General features: G+C 44.9%; 1 protein-coding gene across 8 annotated transcripts in view; it reads right to left on the reverse strand.

Moving 5' to 3' along the window:
• Positions 1-22,134, reverse strand: part of AAK1 (AP2 associated kinase 1) — an 89,312-nt gene that overhangs the window by 60,538 nt on the left and 6,640 nt on the right. For 7 of the 8 annotated variants that reach the window (XR_014619159.1, XM_084302284.1, XM_084302287.1 and 4 more), the window contains exon 3: positions 744-862. Coding sequence is in view for 7 of the 8 variants with exons in the window: in XM_084302284.1 (XP_084158410.1) it covers positions 744-862 (119 nt within the window). In the remaining variant the exon portion in view is untranslated. Of the gene's footprint in view, positions 1-743; positions 863-8,346; positions 8,382-22,134 lie in introns of those variants that run through there. The other variant, XM_084302285.1, reaches the window with a different exon arrangement.

Raw genomic sequence — 22,134 nt, forward strand, 5'->3', positions numbered from 1 at the left:
TTAAAACATTCATTTATACCTTGCAAATACAATTTCAAAAGTGGCACTTCCCACATTCATTATGCTCCGAGCAAGACTAACCAAATCCATTTAGATCTCAACTTTTTATCTGTTCAGAGATTAATAATTGTTTAAAACAACTACTAAAATAGCTATCCTATTACCTAATGCCTTGCATCCAATAATCTACAGAAACAAGCCAAGGCAATAACTACCCCACACATACTAGTTTCAACCCATCAGCTTCACCAATACTGATATGGCCCTCATCCTAAACCAAAAGATTAGAAGCTGTTGTGACAAATTCATCTTGGCATGGAAGTCTTCCATTTGCGTAGTGATTTGAGTTCAGAAACTGCTGTATCAGAATGATTAGCCTTCGAGATGAAATCTAGAAGAGAAACACCCCCAACCACACACACTTCTTCAGCTCTTCCCTTTCCCACCAAGTCTGGTGTTGACATAGAAGATTTTTAATCCCCTCCTTTTCCTGAGATTCCCTCTGCCTTTTCAGCTGCTGTGTTTTTCTTGACCACTAAAACAATTTAGGTTTTAAACAATTCAATCTAATATTTTTCACATAGCTGTGCAACTCTAAGAGCTGGGTCTTTCTAGAAGAATGACAATTTTACTAACACCCACAGTTTGTGATGCAACACTACACAGCTCGAAGGCAGAAGGTGACCGGGCTCTCACGACATTCCCCTCCTAGTCAGGGTCCCCACCACAAAGTGTTGACTTACCATGATTTGGATTTCTCTTTTGCAGACTTGCAAGTCGTATTCGTTATTGACATACATCCGCTTCAGGGCACATTTCATCCCATTGTTAGTCCTCACAAGAAACACTATTGCAAATCCACCTGCAGAAAACATAAAGTTATCCCATTCAGTACAAAAGAAACTTCTCAGTTCTTGTTTCCAACCCTCATCCTTGCCTCCACCTGCCTTCTGAGTACAGTCAGAAGAGGGAAGACACACCACAGCTACTAACAGCATCATGGTGGCAGCACCCCTTACATCTCCATAGCTGCAGAGACTCCAGCTCTGCATAGACATTTAACATCTCAGTAATAACAAGCAATTACACTGGTTCTTGTCCTGTCAGACAGTCCTTCATTGCTCCACTAATTTCCACTACAATGCAGAAAGATGAAGTATAAACAGCAACACCGCCTTGGACAGAAATCAGAGCTCCAGATCATTTAGTGAACTACTAAAGGCCTGAATATAAAAGGCTCCTCAACTTTTGAAGCATCTAAGTTGCACAAACCAGCTTTGTAATGTAAGAAACAGAAGAAATCTATCTCCCACACATGATTTGATGTTAGTGCTTTTAAAAGAAGGACAGAACAAGAAAAAAAATAATTCATTTTGTGGTCCACCAAGAAATCACCAAGAGTAGTGATTCTATAAAAACTCAGTCACGTCCCAAAGAGCTCCCATTTACAGGGTTTGAGCCTTAAAATGATTCTTACCATATCCCATTCTTTAAAGGCTGCCAGAAACCACCTGATCAACAATACATACATGATTAGATTTGACATGTTTGTACGTAATTATTACTAATGGTTATTTGGCACTCAGATAAGCTCCATTCTGTCATATAAAATTCAACAAGCAAAACAAACCCCATTTCTGTAAGACTTAGTGTTACAATATATTGCATTTGACAACACCAATCTTGCAACAACTGGTGCTTACAAGCTGTTCACAAATCAGATACAGCCAAAAGGCCCATTGAACCTTTTACTAGAACTGGAATTTGTTTTTACTAAGAAAAGATCGAAAAGGAACAAATGAACAGGCAACACTGCTACGTTCAAAGTACAGCCCTCCTCACTGACCAACAAATGGGTTGGACACTCCAAAGCCCATCTTCCAAAACAAGCATAGAAGAGTTGCGTGCAGATAACGTACATCCATGCCAGGGCTGCTAAATGGCGATCTCTTAGTAAAGGACTTAGTTTTGCATGTCATAATTTGTCATGGGAACCAGACCCAGTGGGTTTTCCAGGGAAGCCTCGCTGACTTTTAGGAGCAGAGGTAATGCAGAGCTGCCCCAGAGAAACTGCAAAAAGATGTCACTGGTGTGTGGGGAGAGGCAAGTGGGAAGATCTCAATTCAGGTTCTTAAAGAACTGTAACCAGTCTGTAAAATGGATATTCAAATTCAGAAAAATGGGACATGGCCCTGGGACACAGAAAGCCATACACATGCTGCTCAGTCCTGCTAGAGAGGGTTGAAAACCCTTGTAGCTCTGGAGGGCCTAATTTCTTTGCTCAAATTCAGACACAAAAATAACCCTGTCTCTCTCCCTTAAGCTGCTTCAAGTTGAGCATCTCAAATTACACGTCATTTTTAAGAACTCCTAAACCCGCAGCCTTTTTGTCCTATCCTGGTCACATTTGTCTCATTCCTGGGGAACAAATCTGCACATTGCACTGTACTATCTTTAGCCCAATGGATGTCTATGCTGAAGAAAGCAAGACAGCATGCAACGGATTCCACACACACACCTTATAGCCTGTAATGGAGCTGTAAGAAATAAGGAACTCATAATCAGCATCACTTTCCCACCTTCTTAAAATATCACACTTTTAAAAATCATCGGAGAGATCAGGTTTGGGCTTTTTTTTTCTGTATAATATTTCTATGGACCATAGAAATTCTAGGGAAAACACTGTTTTTAGTTTTATTACAGAGCCTCAGTCACCATCAAAATGTTTAGTGAATCACAAGACCTGTGTTTATTTTAAAATGAGAAACTCCGAAGTTGTCCATCAGAAGCCTCCCCTCCTCTCCAGGGGCTCATTTCTCTTCTCACAGCTCCTCCCGCCAGGCCGGGAGGCCAGCGGGACACCCTCTCTCTGCTCACTGTACCACGCTCAGCAGACAAGAACACATGCTGAGCAGCAGCAAAAATAGATCAATTGACACTTTATTTTTTTAAAAAAACAAAAACTACAGATCCACTAAATTCAAGGACCATCTTGTTCTAAATATTTGCTTCAGCTGAGGTGGGGCTGGTAACTCTTCACACCAGCCACAGATCTCATCAGCAGAGTGTTGTGCAAGGTACCTTTCCTCTACTCTGGATCCTGTACTAATTAACCACTGCACTCCTAGAGCACCCTTTCTAGGATATGTACATCATGCAGGTTTTCTTACAAGCAAACAGGGCCAACTGGCAAAGGAAACTACAGCCTCTGCAACAGAGATAAACCACCCCAACAGCTCAAAGAAAAGAGAAATTAAGAATTAAAAAATACTTTCTGATACAGGCCTGCAACACCAGCATATTGGGACCTGACAGAAATATGGCCTGGAGCATCTTCCAAGTGGAGCAAGCAAGAGCTGCATACATCAGGTGGAACTGCTCCCAAGGAAGATGGCTGCAGAGTTTGCTGAGAAGTTGGCGTGCATCTGATGTTCCTACACAAGTCAAAGGAAAATTACCTTCTTGTGTCCTTCTCTTCCTTATCTTCAGCTCCTGAAAACTTCAGCTGACACCACCACAAATGGAAGCTGTTCAAAATCATTTAACTTATTTTGCCTGCAAACACACCTACCAATTTGGTTACTTTATTATTAAACTCCCACTGACAGCTGATTAAATCATGGCAATTTTGCTACTAGTAAAAGCAGCATGCTTCTCTCCAGAGAAAACAAGTATTGATTTAATCAGGCTACATATAGCAATTTTTATACAGGAACCTACAGTAAGCATCTGTGCTATATGAGATGCAAGACTTGATGATCCACATCCATTCAAGAGAGGATGTCTAAGTTTTACTTTCTAAGCAACTATTATGTCCTCTGCTCCAATTGCCTTAGTTAAAATAGGGCATAATACTCCCTCCAAGTAACAGTTAACAGCCCAATTTTTTGCTGTACCCGGATGTAGTCCAGAAAGGCACAGCAATATCAAGAACATCTAACTTCCCTCAGGTAGCCACTGCACATTTTAAAATCTGAGAAGGTGTGGAAAATGCCACCTCAATTTGAATTCCTCAGCATTTATTACACCTTCTGCTGCTAATTGGCTTCAGCACCATCAGCCTTGTATGCAGAGAGCAGGACTGCAAAGCACTCAGCAAAAAGGCAGGAGGATGAAGGAAGCAGAAAGGGAGAGAGAAGTTCAAATAACAGCAACTGCTTGCTGCATTGCTCATACACAAACAGCTTCAAGGAAAACAAGATCGAAGTCCGTTTGCAGGACATTTGGAATAATTTTGTGAAGGTCGAGCACCTCCAGACTGGCTTCTGTACTCCCACAGCAACAACTTCCTTGGTAAGCAGCAGGCACAAGAAGCAGCTCACCTCTCAGCAAAGTATGACAGAGAGCAGGAGGACCCAGCAGATGGCTGAAACCTTCACCTGGCAGCGTCACAGAGCCCCAGGCAGCGCGGCTGCTCAGCACAGCCCAGGAAGGGACCAAGCAATCAAGCACCCGGACCGCAGCCCACACTGCCTTGGGAAGGCTTTGAATGGACTTAAGAGTTTTCTCTCACCTACCACACAGCGTTACTCTGTCGACGAGAGATTTGTTTGCAGAAGCTGATGGGCATCCTCTCCTGCGGGCTGCAGCACTGAGGCCAGGTGCTGCCCGGCTCCTGCTGGCTGCCAGGGAGACGTGCTCACTGCTGCGCTGAACACGCATGTTTTGCTTACACCACTCACACAGCATTTAACTGAACTTGGATGTTTTTTTCAGAACAACATTAAAACTAGTACATTTTAGCTACTACCTTGTGAACTCCCCACTGTTTATCCCTTCCCCTTGCACAATACCTATCTGTACCATCACCACCCCAGATGCCTCAGCTCCCAGGGTCTCAGACCACAACCAGCTTCTTCCTGGTTTATCCCAGTCCAACCCCCAATTTTGCTAAATCTGGACAAAGATAAAAGGAAATAGATCAGAGGCAAATTGACAAGCACTTATTATGAGGCACCACCAGATGCACATTACAGGAACATTAAACTTCTATTCTCGGTGACCAGCAAGCAAGACAACCCTTTCAACAGCCAGAAACTGCCAGCTGTAATGCAATGCGCCAGCTCCAGTACAACACACAGACACACCAGGATTTATACCCAAGCCAGCCAAGGTCAGCTCAAGAGCCTCTGCTGCCTCAGGTGTAGTCAGAAAGCTGTGCTGCACAAGGCCATGGTCACACAACAGCACAGCTTGGAAGCAAAGAAACCCAGGCACTAGGAACACCCTCGCATCTTCCCAGGTAGAGCTTTTTTCCAGTACAGGTATGGAAAGGGAAAGACAAGGGACTAATTTGCACTTCGGATGCAATACAGCAAATAAATCCAGAGAGAAAAACAAAAAAATAAGCCTGAAAGTCAGTTCAGAGGACAGTTTTCCATTACATTCCCAAACAAGTGACTGTGACTAAGAGTTATAAAGGACATGAAATTTTTCCTGCACAAGGCAGCAGAAGCTAAAATAAAGTGCTCATTCTAAGAGACAAAAAGTTATTTATATGCCCCTCTTAAGGCATATTAATACTGTTGAGCAGGCAGTAAACAGTCAGTGTTGCAATCACCATCACCTCAGAGCTGGCAACAGCCACAAGTACCTCGGGAAACATCACTGCCGGCCACACTTCAGCCTGCAGCTGCCACCACAGCAGCACAGGAATGCAGCTCTCTCACTATGCACTCCTTGCCTGACTGTTGCTACTAACTGGTTCTAGGATAAGCTGAAAAAAAAAGGGAAACTCCAATTATCCCCAGTCAATACAGATGCCAGAGCATTTTTCCATGTAGGCTTGTGTCAGCGTACTGGCTGGTTTCCAGCACTGGCCGTCATTTTTTCTGCCCTTCTGTAATTCCAGCAGGATGCAGAACTCTTCACAGCTAGGCAAGCACTTCTGAACTAGGTAAAACCAGCTGCAAAAGCTGCACGTGATCCCCTCTCTTAGCTCCTCACAGGAGTGGAGCGAGGTAATAAGATAGCATTGCTGCATTTAAGTAATTCAAGCATACTGGACTAAAAGCTCCCACAACCAGCACGCCACAGCAGCCAGCAATGCCTATCTAAAAACAAGCACAAGATATTACTTCCCAGCAAGCTGCACGAACTAATCCTATGGTGAGGAAATTGAGAGAAATTTGTTGCTCTCTCCATCACCCTTTTGTGACAGGCTCTTCCAGAGCTGCCTTTCACTGGTGAACACAACTGAGTTGAGCTCAGTGAGCACTGCTAGAGCGGACATTGAACGCTGCCCCCCTTACCCTGATAAACACGACTGCCCTCTGGCACTGCCTGCGTCTGCTGGACAAGCAGGTCCACCTTGTCCTTGTCGGTCTGGCACAACGCTGCTGGTGATGGTGGGGAAAGCCATCAGAAATGGTTTGCCCCGAGGGCCCCCTCCTACCAGCACCTTACTGTATCTCCCCACACAATTGCTTACCCAGCTGTTTGAGCTCCATTAAGTTCTGCTGCTCCACCTTCTCTCACACCCTTTCGGGTAACTACCTCAACAGCAGAGAAGGAAACAAGGCAGTACCGCTGCTAGATTTTGTGCCTGTCAGACAACAGGCCCCCACAACAAGCCTCATGGCACTCATGCTGAGCCAATGAAAGCACGTGTAACCCAGCAAAACCCTCTGCAGCTGACAGCTTTGGAAGCACCAGTTCGACAGATCTCTTCACCGGGGTTAATCAGAGCCCAGAAGACTGGTCAGACTCTGCCCTGTACACATGAACTGAAAGCAGGTGAGATTTCACAGAGCACACAGGACCAAAGCCCCTTTCACTAGCCACTGGTGAAGCACACAGCATTTTCCACGTTGCCTGGCTATGCTGATCCTCCACTAGAAGCCATCAGATAAGCTGCAAAACCAGAAATAGCTTCACCCAAACACTATCAGGCAGGATACCTTTTTTTTTTTTTTTTTTTTTTTTACAACCCACACAGAATGTGCCTCCCAAAGACATGAAAACAGCAACAAGACGTGTAGCATGATGATCTCCTACATGCATGTTTGAGCTCTGCAGTAACAGCGAAAAACACCTCCATGGCACAGATAAGCATTCCCTGCACAAACAGTTTAAAGTTTTGTCTTAGATCACAACCTCTATATCTCTTTCCAAGGCCATGCTTGATAATCCAAAGAAGAAAAGTTTGAGAAGGAAGAATCACTCCTCTTTTCAGTTAAGGCAGGCAAGTCAGCAGGCCTGAAGGAGCCAACTATCTCACCATCAATTCCACCTCTAAAAATCACTGCTTCATTTTGAATTTTCTCCGCTGCCCTTCTACAAACAAATTAACAATATCAGGAACTGTGGGAGTTCCAGATAAACGTCCTGGTTGCCACTAAAAACTTTATTCTTCAAGGGTGAAATTCTTTTCTGAGCAGGACAAACAATGCATGTGGTTTTCCACCAAACTGTTTCCAGCCTTCTGTGTTTTAGCTTTATCTCATCCACCTCAAAGCTGTGTGTTCAGGACAGCCCACAGTGCTTTAGTATTGAAGATAAAGGGACAGCCAAGTACTTTGCAGATGTCCCCAACAACTGTCCCAGGAAAATTTCATCTCCAGGGACAGCCAGCAAGGCACTTTAAGCCCTGATTATGCCAGCAGATACTTCATTATAAGTGCTTTGCCGAACCAGGCACAAAGTCACTCCTTATTTGCACAATCCAAATGCTTATCGATTCTAACCAATCAAGAATTATGTCATATTTTGCCTTATCTCACAAGCCAGAAGAACTTCCTTGGCATTTACTTTCTTAAGTACAAGAGGCAAGCCCAATATCCTCCCACCCCCTGGTCAGAATGCTGTGATCCGTTTACAGGAAAACCGTATCGACTCTCTTTGATTAGGGTGTTTCTAACTTCACCATTCCCAAAGACTTAATAAAACATAGTTCCCAGCACTTCTTTTTCCATGGCTGCAGCCACAACACACAGATACAGCATTACCCTTTACTAGACAGCATCACTTGGCAACCCCAGAGCCATTTTCTCTTTGCTGCTGTACTAGGAAAGCCACCCTGCACACCTCCAACACCTCTCTTCACCTGGGATAGCATGCTGCTGTTTAACACAACAGATGTTTTCCTCCATTTGTATATACACAACAGTCATTCTTGGTCATGAAGCACCGAAGTACCAGGGCATCATTTCCATGAACAAAGATAGCTTCAGCAAACCTTCACTTTGGAATCACTTACCCTTCACTATAAACAAAAAAGGCCAAGAAAAATAGTTTGGACAAAGTTAGGCAATACTACCATCTGTAATTATTTTAGACAACAGCCAAGTTCAGCCAACACTAGCATCAAGCTCTGCAAGCACATCAAGGAAAAGCACTCCAATGTACCAGTACTTCTCTCCTGCAGCTCTCAGTGCTAGTTTTCAAGAATGAACAGTCTCAGTTCTCCCCACCTATAAAGCAAGGATAAAGACGGACAAGTGACTCATCTGACAAGATGACAAGACAAAAAACACACAAGGTCCCCTAAAATACTCTCCTGAGACATGCATTAGGGGTGCTAAGCCACAGAGACAGTCAGAGAAACCTCCCATTACTTCTAGAAAGCATCAAATCTTTGTGACAAGCTCTGCTGTCAAAAGGAGGCTCAGCCAGCACTGCCTGTAGAAGCCACAACACTCGATCCCAAGAATATGACGATAATGGGGAGGAAAGCTTAGGAAATAGTCTCTTACTGATCATGTCTTGTGTGATCTTGCATTATCCTCCACACATATTTGCAAATTTATCTTTATACAGGCTTTTAATTTTAACTGTAGTTCCACTACTCAGCTGTGTTAGGCACTACTTTTGTCAGTATTAATCTGCACTACTATATTTTCTGCTATCTTTTATTCCACTCTTTCATTGCCCAGCAGAAGGGTATTAAAATAGGTATAATCTCAAATATCATTTTTCTCCTTTGGATACAACTTCTTCATCAGTTCTGAGCTCTTTGTTTTCAGGACAGGATATTTCACCCCAAAATAAGTTTTGTGTTCTAATATTACCTGTTTTTATTTAAAAATCCTCCCACAAACCGGGATCGGTATTGCGAAGTGCTCTGCCCTTGATACATAACAGGGAATTGGAACAGTCAGGATACACTGCACATTATTCTTCTGCTTTATCAATCATCTACAATGCCCTTAGAGTTACAGAGTGATGCCAGCATTAACATCTTTAAATAAGTCATTTAAAAAAAAAAAACAACAAAAACACAACCACCCCCTCAGGACTTGTTTTTAAAGTCTTTCGAGGTTTAGTTAAGAAGCCACAGTGATGAGTCAGGCTTTGTGTCAGGGCGTAATGCTCAAGATCACTGCTGTATCACTGGTCAAAGAAAGTCCAGAAGATACTCATAAATCCCAGATTTGCTGATTTCAACCTGGAACGTTCTCTCTGCTCCCACTTCCCTGAGATGGAGACTGTCAGAAACACAAGCAATTTGCAAATATGTCTTCTTTGCCTCACATCCTGGTCTTTTACAGGACTAATGCAGGAGAGCCTAGGATTAACAAAAAAAGTCAAAAACAAAAAATAGTACCTGAGCAAATAACACGCAAGTCAGTATAAGAACACATGGGCTATGGCAGCAGTAGAAAGCAAAGGCATGCTTACACAGCTCACATCACAGACATCTGCCTTGCAGACAAGAGCCCTGGGGGCCATTTCCAGAAAGCAGATTTGCGCTGTAAGATTTGCTTTGGCACCTCCAGGTGTTCAACCAGAGAAAGGCCAGAAAAAAAAACCCAGACTACAGCCACTTGCAGTAAGGCAGTGACACCAGCCCGCTCCCCATCTCCTCTCAGCTGCTGCTGGGAAACTGCTGCTGGCACAGGCAGCAGCACATGGCTGTGGGCAGCATCAGCTGCTTGCTGCTGTCCCCAAGGTGCTCCTTTGTTTTTTCCTCCTCAGACAGCTGAGGACTTTGACGTCGCCCGGCTTCTAGCAACAGATTCGGGTACCAGCAGAGTTGGCAACATCAATCCTTTCAGACACAGGCCTTCCAGGGCACACCCTCAGAGCTAAGCTCCCTTCTTCTCTGCATACAATGCACTTCAGCAGGGTTTTTGCAGGAAAGTAGCATACCTGCTAAACAGACCTACGCTGGCAACAAGACAGAACAACCCCCTGATATCCAATACACAGTTCAAGTCAATAGGATCAGCAGGTCCTATGAAAGACCTCCTGTTGTTCTGTCACCCTAGCGGGACTGGACCAGAAAACCCTCTCAACACCCCTTGGGTATGGCACAACATATTACTAACAGGAAGACACATTTGCAGAGGTTTCCTGGTTCTACCACATATCGCAAAGGGCCCTGACTCTAGACAAGAATCTAGTCTTAGAAGTGAACATTAAATCTGTTACTCACAAACTTTCTTCAGTCTGTTTTAAGATTAACCACAGATACAGTCCAATAGTGTTTCCTACACCCTCTGCTTTTCCAGGAGACAGTAGGAGTTAATTTACTACTATGAGTCTGCAGACAAAGGGCATTTCAGTTTTCCCTGCGTGAAAACTTCAGGCTTGCTGCAGTTAAGCAGATAACTGCAGGATCACTAGGGTGGCCTCAAATATTCTCTTTTTTATGGTCATCTCCACCTCAGCAGCATCCAAAACAGTGAGCACTTGAGGCCGTCAAACTTCTTTCTAGCGGTTTCACAGCTTTATGACTAACATAAGTTTGCATAAAAAAGAGGAGTTTATTCTTGCCCCAGTGAGAACCAGAGAAGTTGAATACAGGTAGGCCAACAATTACAAGATTAATGGACAAGGTAGGCTGTCACCAACTTTCACTTCACTGTCTCCAAATTGCAATAGGATCAGAGAATGGTTGGAAGGAACTTTAAAAGATCATTTAACTCCAACCCCACTGCCATGGGCAGGAACATCTCCCACTAGATCAGGTTGTCCAAAGCCCCATCCAGCCTGGCCTTGAGCAATTCCAGGGATAGGGCATCCACAGCTTCTGTTACAGTGCCACAACCCTCATAGGACAGAATTTCTTCCTTATACCTAATCTAAACCTACTCCCCTTTATTTTCAAGCTATTACTCCTTCTCCTATCACCACAGTCCCTGACAAGAGTCCCTCCCCAGCCTTCCTGCAGCCCCCTTTAGGGGCCAGCAGGCCACTCTAAGGTCTCCCCAGAACCTTCTCTTCTCCATGCTGGACAAGCCCATCTCCCTCAACCTGTCTTCACAACAGAGGTGCTGCAGCCCCTCGATCATCCTCGTGGGCTCCTCTGGATTCCTTCTAATACTTCCATGTCCTTCTTGTGCTGGGGGCCTCGGAGCTCCGGGGGGGGTCTCACGAGAGCAGCACAGAGAGGGACAATCCCCTTCGTCCCTCCCCTGCTGCCCACACTGCTTTCGATGCAGCCCAGGACATGGCTGGCGTTGTGGGCTGCAAGTACACATTGCTGGTTCATGTAAAGCTTCTTGTCAACCAGCACCCCCAGGTCCTTCTACTTAGTGCTGCTCTCAATCCATTATCTACCCAGCCTGTGCTTGTACTTGGGAATGCCCAGGCCCAGATGCAGGACCTTGCACTTGGCCTTGTTGGACCTACCTCATGAAATTTGCACAGGCCCACCTCAAAGTCTGTCCAGGTTCCTCTGGATGACATCCCTTCCCTCCAGCGTGTCGACCGCACCACCCAGCTTTGTGCCATCAGCACACTTGCTGAGGGTGCACTTAATTTCACTGTCCACATCACTGACAAAGATGTTACAGCACCAGTCACAATACCGACCCCTGAGGAACACCACTCATTACTGATCTTCACCTGAACATTGAGCTGTCAGCCACCACTCTTGGATTGCAACTCTCCAGCCAATTCCCTACCCACCAAATGGTTCATCCATCAAATCCATGCCTCTCCAATTTAGAGACAAGGATATCACGGGGGACAGTGCCAAATACTTTGCACAAGTCCAGGTATATTCTTCCAGTTGTTCTTCCTCTATCTACCAATGCTGTAACCCCATCACAGAAGACCACCAGATTTGTCCGGCACGATGTGCCCTTAGTGAAGCTATGCTGGCTGTCACCAATCACCTTCTTATTTTCCATGTGCCTTAGCCGAGTTTCCAGGAGGATCTGCTCCATGATCTTGCCAGTCACAGAGGTGAGACTGCCTGGCCTGTAGTTCCCTGTCCTTCCTTTCTTCCCTTTTTAAAATGGGCATTATGTTTCCCCTTGAAAGTTCAGCAGGAACTTCACCAGACTCCCACAACTTCTCAAATATGATGGATGGTGGCTTAGCAACTACATCCACCAGTTCCCTCAGGACCCACAGATGTATCTCATCAGGCCCCACTGATGTCTGCACCTTCAGGTTCCTTGGATGGTCTTGATCCTGATATTCTCCTACACTGCGTAGTTCATCATTCTCCCAGTCCCTGCTCTTGCCTTCTGGGGCCTGGGCCATGTGGCTGGAGCTCTTGCTGGTAAAGACTTTGGCAAAAAAAAGTCAGTCTTCACTGACTTGTAATTTTTTCCACTTACCAAGATGCTGGTAAGTAACACAGGCCTGCCTCAGCAGAACAAGAAGGCCCTAGGTCACCACACCACACCAGCACAGGATTGCACCCGACTCAGTCTCCTGCTTGGAGGCAGGGCTGGCAATGTCAACAGTCACTCCTGACCACCCATCTAACCCCCCTCTTTAACCACTCTATTTATACATTCTCTGCATGCTTCTGAGCAGTTATTCCTGGGGTGCTGTTACCATCACCACCAGGAAGTCTCACCAAGCTCTCCACTGACTTGATTTCAGCCCCAGCTTCTTACCCGACACTCCACAGATATTAACAACCTACTGCCAGCCTTTTCTCCAGGACACCTGCAAAGATGGAGGTATGGTACCCAGCAGGTCTCTTCTGGATTACCTAGCACGAAGACTAAAGACATGAAGCAGTGCTGGTTGTATTAATGCTCTCCTTTGTGTTTGTATTTTGATGGTTTATTACTACATGTTAAAGTGTCATTCATTGTGACACTTGGGGTTTGGAATTTAATTAATACCCATGACTCACTCTCTCACCCAGTTCCATAATCCTTTGGTTGCACTAGGGTGTTTACATGCTATTTTACATCCTTAAGTGAAGATACTTCACCCTCAGGTTGTGCACACAGAAAACACATAGCCTATCCTAGAGTCACAGGCTTGCATCATGTCTCAGGAGTACATGAATGTAATTGGTGTTTGTTTCCCATGATCCAGGCTACAAAATTAGGTTTCTCTTTACCTAGGCTAAGCTGCATCAACCAACTGCAAGCTCAAGCACAAAGTAGTGATAGGGTGTGCTCAGTTACCAGCTGAAACAGAACAGGCTGGCAGAGAACAATTCACAACCCTACATTTGACTTGAACAATTTTCTTAAGGTGGCCATGAAAATAGAGGGGTGAAACACGGGACACCACACAGAAAACAGAACAAGCAGTAAGTAGTCTCTGTAGAACCAGGAAGACCAGGCTCCTTTAACTCCAAGCAGCACGCTTGTGCCTGTGTTTTAAACACCAGAGTTCAGTTCTGAACAAAAACAAAACAAAAACCCTTATCCACTGCCAACAGACTCTCCAGCTGAGAAAAGCAGATAATGCTAAACTAAACAGGTCTATTCTCAGCTGAGATTTTCTACCTCAAAGGAAATAACAAGCTTTAGGTTTTTTTGTTGTTGTTGATGATGATGTTTGTTTGTTTATTAAAACAAAACAAAGAAAGTCCCTTGACTTATGCAAAAGCACAACCATGCTAAGTTTAAGGGACTGCTTCAACCGACAAGGCCTGCCCCTGCCTCTCCTAGCTGCTTTTGGCTGGTGAGAATAGCATTTGGAACAAGCTATTAAGATGAACTCTATGTATTGGGAATATGGACCACTGGTCTCTGCATACTACTGTTGGGGTTCTCCTTCATCTCAAGGCCTCTAAAACACAGAGAACCAAGGCCCATCATCTCTGCAGGCCTAGTAGCTATGAAGTAAATGAGATGGTGGAAAAAGTAATGCAGGACCTTTCACACCCAGGAGCAGACCCTGTGAAGCTCCCCACGCTCCTTTCCAAGAGGAAAGATACAGCTCTGGGAGTTTAACCTTCGGATATTCATCTATACAGGAAAGCAGTCCTGGGACATCAAGGTAAATTCCCAGTTCACGTGGTTTATATTTATATCAACACCAGTTCTGAGCAGAGAAAGTCCTGAACTCACATTCAGTCTTGTGTTTCACACAGCCTGTGGCAGGCAGGAGAACTGCACATGCAGTGCTGGAACTCCAGGTCTCAAGGCTCAGGCATCAGGCTCTGCTCTCTTCCACCACTGATAAGCATTTCAAGCAGCAAGAAATACCCCACAAAGCTCACGTTCCAGCTAGAAACAATTTGGTCTCTGCAAAGTAATGTTGCGCGTATTAGCAATACAGTCTGCATATTTTATTCAAACATTCAAAACAAGAGAAGCTTCCGCTGCTGGCCAGAGAGAATCTCTTCAGCAGCTTCATGCTAAGCAAGTTCACTGGACTTGGAGAGCCCAGCATCTGCATCAGCTTTGTGTCAGGTACACAGTGGAACTGCTGCACGGCTGATGCAGTGGGTGGGGGAAAGGGGGAAAAAAAGAAGCAACAATCCCTCCAGTGTCATGCACATCCATTAGACAACAGGCATCAGCAAGGCAAAGAACTGCAAAGCCCAAGGTGTGCAGCCAGAGCCCCGTAATTTAAAGATTCCTCTCATTGCCCAGGACAGCAGTAGCTCTCTCAGCTCCAGCTGCAGCATTACTTAACATCTAGTCTTTAAATACCACCAGACAAACTTTAATAGAGCATCTAACATATTTAACGTAGCAAAGGACTTCTCCCAAGGTAAAACAAAGGCTTAAGCTCACGTAGAGCTGATGGGCCAGATTCTCAGCAAGAGTGAAGCAGAGACTTAGTTAGCCCTACATAGACTTACCATAGCTGAGAATCCTAATGTGATTATCCAATATTACCAACATAATTACAGGGCTCTCGCTTAGTGTCATTGCTGCAATAACTAGGCCATGACAAGGCAGATTTAGATTTACAGGCTCCACCCTCTTTCTGGGTGCTTTTTACGTAGAATGTCATAGTTAATGTTCGCGTGGCAGTCACGGTCAGGAGTGTCTACCCTAAATTGTGCAGAATGATACAACCAAAAACGTTACCCACTGCAGAACAGAAGCACGGTCTTTACCTCTCCTAAGTTTAGGAAAATATGACTGGTTCTCTAGGGTTTGTTGGGAATTTTAGGGTGAACAATTATCTTTAACATAAACAGCCACAAAACATTTAAATTGCAGGCATTTTCGGTGCGTTGATGACATGGAAAAAGCTGAAGTGCCTCTCCCTCACTTTTCCAGGGTTTATTTTGATGGGCCTGATTTAAAACAGATGAACTTAATTTCTCCACATTTTCAGGGCCGTATCTCGTGACAGGTCTTCAAGATCTACCCCTCTCCCCGAGATGACACTCCCTTGGCTCCTGGCAGCTCTATGGAGAAGGTGAGAAAAGGAACCTGTAAGTCACAAGGCAGCAGAGAAAGGAGGGAAGGGAATGGTGGGAAATAGGAAAGGAAATTAATCTGTTATCAAGCCTGAAATAATCACTGGGCAAGAATCATCCTGTACATTAAACGTACTTTTAAAAAGTTCTAGTCCAAGGGCTACAACAGCTTCTCACACTACCCATCCTCCAAGAATATAGCTCTCAGCCTGAACACCCTGATTTAGGGGTATTAAATCTAATGAAATTGCTGTTATAAATATTTGTAACAAATAGCCCACTAAAGGCTACAGAATTGCATTAGGCTTCAAAACAGGAAGCAAGTTTAGATATTCATGTGGGTAGATTAGCTAGGCATGTGCTCTGCTTTACAGTCTTGTGCTTCCATTTGATTCCTCCCTGATGGGCAGACTTGGAAACTCGAAGCTGATGGAGCAGTGTTTTATTACTGTGCAGCAAGGTACGCTGCCTCCAAGTAGGTTACTCAGCAAGACAGATTCAGCTCCCACTATTGCAACAACTGGTGAACTTCCACTGTAAGACATAAATAGATAAATAAAAATTAACATGTCTTGAATAACTCGCATCTTTAAAAAAACAACATTTGTTATCAGTCAGCTCTCTAAAAAGCACGTTTCAGCTGCTATTATTCCAAGCAGCTGCTAACAACATCTGAGACCTCGTTCACCTCCAAGTGAAATTAGCAATGGCATAAACATGCAGCAGAGCATGACTTTCTGAGTAAACATGACTCGAACCACAAAACCAGCAAGAGGCTGCTGCAACTGCATGCAGTTGAAAAACTGCACTGGAAGAGGCAAAGAAGTAGAGAATTGCACTGACAGGGCTGGAGAGAAAAACAACACTAGCTGAGCAGAGAGCAGGTCTGTAGCCATAGCGGAATGAGAAACCAAGACTGGCTAGGGCAGGGACTTTTTTTTTTTTTTTTTTTTTTTTAAACTGGACTTGCTTGCAGGGGCCAACCAGATTGGGCTTACTGGAGCCCTTAAGTGCTATGGAAACAGCAAGTGCCATTTGAGAAGCGATTATGCAAGGTTCCAAAGAGAGCTCATGGCAACAGACAAGTTAGACATTTAGGAATTTTGATTACTATGGTAGCACCCAGACATCTCTACTGAGCAAAACAGCATTAAAAGCATTAAAAGACAAGAGATACCCTAATGCATACATTCTAGGAAACGCTCCAGCTTACAGCCCATGTGATACTATAAGGTCTCCACAACAGCATACGCAGGTTTGTTTTAAACAAGTTTCTTCCACTTAAACCCAGGAATCCAGACTTCAACCTTTTTAGTTCTCCAGTATGACTATAGGTATACTCGTGAGCCATAGAAGTGCCACCTCACTGTGTAACACAAAACCACCAGTTAAGGACTACATAACACTTCTCTGCAAGAGAATATGCTAACCAAACCCTGAAGACAGCAATGAACTTTTCAACTCCTCAGTACATGCCAAGGATGGAGAGAGGTATCTACTATCAGGCCAGACAGCTCTCAGGGAATTCAAACCACCAGTTAGTCAGGAGCATACCGTATTTATCATTCAGCCAAGGGAGAGGAGGAAAAAGAGAACAAACAAACAAACAAAAAAAAAACACATTTAAAAGTCACCCCTACATGCAGCAGGGCTTCGAGTTTTTCCACATATACATCGGTGAGGAAGAAAAGATATGAATAGGCACATGCCTGGCTGTTCATTTGTCAGATGTCCAGAACAGGAAAGGGTTGCAGGGGTCCAAAACTGCAGTCTTGTGACTGTTACTCATAAATCTCATAATATTAGGGGTTGAATTCATCAGCTCTAATGAAATTATATAACTGCTTGAGAAGCCCAACTTAGATATTATATACTGGCATAGACGTTTCTAGCCTGCTCGGCGACAAAAAAGCTTCAAAGGTACAAAGTGCTTCTTATGTTGTTAAATTTTAAAACAAAAGCAAAAGGTAGAAAATCACCATCTGTCCCACTCCAAAAATAGCATCATTTTAATTTAAAAAAATCCAATACATGTTTAATCCTGTCACATGTTCTGTTGAATGCTATGTGAGCAAGGTTGAGTTTGTGCGCTTCATGTGGTCTCTGAATAACAACAGATCATTAGAAGATACTGTGCATTAATTATCACGTCATGATCTGCTGTAAGATTACTGCTGCTGGCACCTAGAGATGCTGCTTTCTGAACATGACTCCTAAAAAGTGGCACACAAGCTTGTTTCTGTACCAAACAAAAATGCTGAGCCTCAGCAGGCACAAGCGAGGGCAGCCAGGCACCTCCCAGGAGCACGGACGGTCTTTGTTCTGTGTCTGCAGCATGTCACACCAGGCCCTAATCCATGATAAAAATTCCTCAATTCTATGCAGTCATGAATATTAACGACACTGTGGTTAAAGAACCAGACAAGGAGTTACATTTGCATTTAATACAAGGTTTTGTCACTGCTTGCCTGTGTAGCCCTTATCAAATCAATATGTCTTCACGGGCTTCAGTTTCTCATTTGTAAAATACTTTGTTAAACCTTTCTTCTATCATCTGTTTGTCTACTTTGCAGAGAAGAGAAGGGGAACAACCATGCACAGAACCACAGGTTGAATGATACCTAGTACACGGAGACCCTTACATTCTCTGAAGAGCAGAGAGCACAACAGTTCAAACCACAACTGGTAATCAGGTAGAGAAACAGAAAGGTACATTCATGTATTAATCATCTACCCGTAAGAACACCTCCTATGGTAAAAGCCACACGTAAAGGCCAAAAGAAGGCTCTGACTTCCAGGAAAATGCACTCAAGGCACCCCAGTACCAAGTCTGACCCAAGCCTGTACTGTCCCTTCCCTTTCTCTCTGCCGTACTGCCTCTCCTTTACCCTTTGCTATTCCACACTCCACACACCAGTGCTCTGTGATACGCTTTAATTCCCCTCACAAGCACAACCAAAGAAGAGAGCAGGATCACACCAGCTGACAACTGGGTCTGGCTTCTTGTGTCATCTTACACGTGTCTGAATTCACTTATTCGTAACAGGGCCGTCATGAATACGCAGCCACTAATGAGAGCGGGTCAGAACACCCAACTTTGCAAGATGAGCTTGCTGAAATTTCTGGCAGTATGCAGTGCACATCAGCTGGTCTCTGGACCACCTACTCCCCAACATGGTTACGAGCATCCTGCTGACACTGCCTGCACCACAAGGTGGGAACTATGTCACGCAGGCATCAGATGAGTATGGCAGACACCTCTCAAGCATGTACATTACCTAATGGGACATTTGCAGAACACTAGTCAAAGCAACAGGGATCCTACATGGAAAGAATATTTCTCTCCCAGCCACTGAACCATCCTGTATCTCTGCCCTTAACCCAAATCTCTCCCCAGAAACATCCCACTGCCTCTTCCCTCCACCCAACAGCTCTTGTCTATTTGTGCTGAATCTCACAGTGCCATTTGTTATTCACTCTCTGCATGCCCTGCTTATGCCTAACAAGATGTGCTACGATATCCAGCTGAAAAAGAAAGGCAAGGGTGTTAATGTGCAAGTGTATACATATGTACTGAGTTTACGTGGACAGGTTCTGGTAGCAGGGTGCTGCAGGGGTGTCCTCTGTGATGAGAATACAGCGGCTGCCCCATGTTAGATACAGGCTGGTTCCAGAGGGCTCCAAAGAGACCCACTGCTGCCCAGAGCTGAGCCAAAAAGCGATGGTGGCAGCGCCTGCGTGAGAGCCTCTGTAAGAAAGGGAAAAAAACCTGCTGAACAAGAGCAGCTGGGACAGGGAGGAGTGAGAAAGCTCTGCAGCCATCAAGGTCTGTGCAGAAGGAGCGCAGGAGGTGCTCCAGGCACCAGAGCAGAAGTCCCCTGTGGCAAGGCCCCTGGTGGAGCAGGCTGTCTCCCTGCAGCCCATGGGTCCCACATGGAGCAGATCTCCACACTGCAGCCCGTGGAGGAGCCCACAGCGGAGCAGGTGGATGTGGCCCGAAGGAAGCTGCGGCCTGGGGAGAACCCCCACAGGAGCAGTCCCTAGGATGGACTGCATGTTGTAGACAGGAGACCACACAGGTGACCCAGCAGGAACTGCTGCCCATGGGGGACCCAGGTTGGAGCAGTGTGCTCCTGATGGATGAACCCTGTGGCACAGACCTCTATTTGGATCAGTTTTTGAAGAGCTGTTGCCTGTAGAAAGCCTGCACAGGATCAGTTTGGGAAGGACTGTAACCTGTGGGACGGACTCCAGTTTGGAACAGGGGCAGAGAGTGACCCAGAAGGAACAGCAAAGATGAAGTGTTAGGAACGGACCACAGCCCCCAGTCCCTGTTCCCCTGCACTGCTCAGGGGGAGGACATAGAAGATGGTGGATGGGGAGAAGGTGTTTTTAGTTTGCTTGTAATTTCTCACTGCTGTAGCTTGTTAGTAATAAGTAATACATTTTATTAATTTTCCTATGCTGAGTTTGTTTTGCCTGTGATGATAATTCTGGAATGCTCTCCCCGTCCTTATCTCAACCCTAGAGCCCTCTCCAACATATTTTCTCCCACTTTCCCTTCCAGGAGGGAGATTGAGAGAGAGGTTGTGGTGGAAAGCAGGCAGAACCACCACAGCACACATACATGCTTTCACATATGCTTCTCATAACTTAAAAGGATATTTAGTAACTTTGTGAAAGATATACTGACTTACACGTTCCCTGGTATTAAATACTTCCTGCCACAGATCATGAGAAGAGTTATCAGGCCACAGCCCCAGAGTCAACAGCAGCCACAAAAGCCTTCACATGAAGGCACTGCAGTTATAAGGCAGGGATTTCCTATCCATTCCCCCCACTCCTTTAAAGCAGCAACAAAACAATGTATGAAGTCTTTATTACTGAAGTACTTTACAAGTCAGAGACAATTAATCCTTCAGAGGGTCATGACAGGTAACTAAAGCATCACTGACTTTGCAGGTAGGCCACGCAGTGAAGGCACATGAAGCAATAGGCCCGTACCTTCATGCGCTTCTCAGAAGCACAGAACAGCCAAGGTTGGAAGGGACCTCTGAAGATCAACTAGTCCAACCCCCCTGCCGGCAGGATCATCTAGAGCACATTGCACAGGATGGCATCCAGGCAGGTTTTGAATGTCTCCAGAGAAGAAGACTCCACAGCCTATCTGGGCAGCCTGTCCCAGAGCACTGTCCCAGTAAAGAAGTGCCCTCTCATACTGAGCTGGAACCTCCTGTGCTTCAGTTTGTGCCTGTTGCCTCTCGTCCTGTCGCTGGGCACAACTGAAAAGAGACCAGTTCCGCTCTCTCAACACCCTCCCCTCAGATATGTATATACATTGATGAGGTCTCCCCGCACCTCCTCTTTTCCAGGCTAAACAGGCCCAGTTCTCTCAGCCTGTCCTCGTACAACAGGTGCTCCAGTCCTCTCATCATCTTAGTAGCCCTCCTCTGGGCAAGCCCTTATTCTCACAAGCCCTCATTACTTCTGTTCATTTTTAAGTATTACACTTCAAAAGCCTGAGATTGATATCACTCTCATTCCCACATCTTAACAGCTTCCATGTGCAAGCCAGGATGGCAATAAAGCCACCAAAATGGGTACACCATATCAAACCAAAGGTTCATTTTGCTCATCCTGACACTTTGAACATCAGCTGACATTCAGGGAACACCTGCACACACCACGCCATGTCACACTTTGCACGGGGCATTCTGCACTTCTTTAAGGGACAAGCTTTGACTTTATTTTACTGCCATCATTTGAGTTGTGCAGCAAAGCGGACGTCAACTTTGCAAGAATCGCTTATCTTACAGAAGTAAAGCAGACAAGCTAAAGTTTCAGGGTCTGAATAACAGCTGTGCATTTATATACCTTCATAAAACCGTTTATTTTACTATCACACCTTCCAGAGTAGCATGCTAGATGGCATTTTTAAATGCACACAGGCAGATTTTGGTGTCTCTTCCTTTTTGCAGCCCTACAAACATCAAATAAGAGATAAAATCTGCGTGTTCCTAACAGCAAAAAAATCAAAAACAGATCTACCTGTCCTCTTCATAGTACCAGCATCTGGCTCAACACTAAGGTGGATATTTAGGTATGCAAAGTCTCTGCTCAGGGAACCCAGCTGCTGGTGGCTTTTTTGTTTGTTTGTTTATTTTAATCTATGAGATCACCCATCACTGGTACGTAATTTGTTTCTGCAAAGTCATGAAACAAACCAGATGCAATGAGACTCTGTTCCGAAAAAGTCTTTAATCGAATCCTGTGACACATGGCCTGGGGTCCTGATGTCAGTATGGGTTCTGCCACAGAGCAAGCATAAATTTATGCCCAAATCACATGTGCCAAGAGCACACCCATCGAAAACAGACAGAGGCAGCACTTGAGAGAAAACACAGACTGCAATTAAAGCACTCAATCTGGAAGGCCAGAGATCAGTTCCTGACTTGGCCACGCATACTCTGCATTGCTTCACCTTCATATCTCAGTATAATACTTCCCAGCAGCCCTGAAAGGAATGGAAGGACATTTTTGAAGGCTGTGCCAGAGCTCAGATACTTTGGCAACAGTGTGACAAGAGATCCTAATATTAGAGGAGCTGT

Source organism: Netta rufina, assembly GCF_964035555.1.
Source record: "Netta rufina genome assembly, chromosome: 27".
Lineage (NCBI taxonomy): Eukaryota > Metazoa > Chordata > Aves > Anseriformes > Anatidae > Netta > Netta rufina.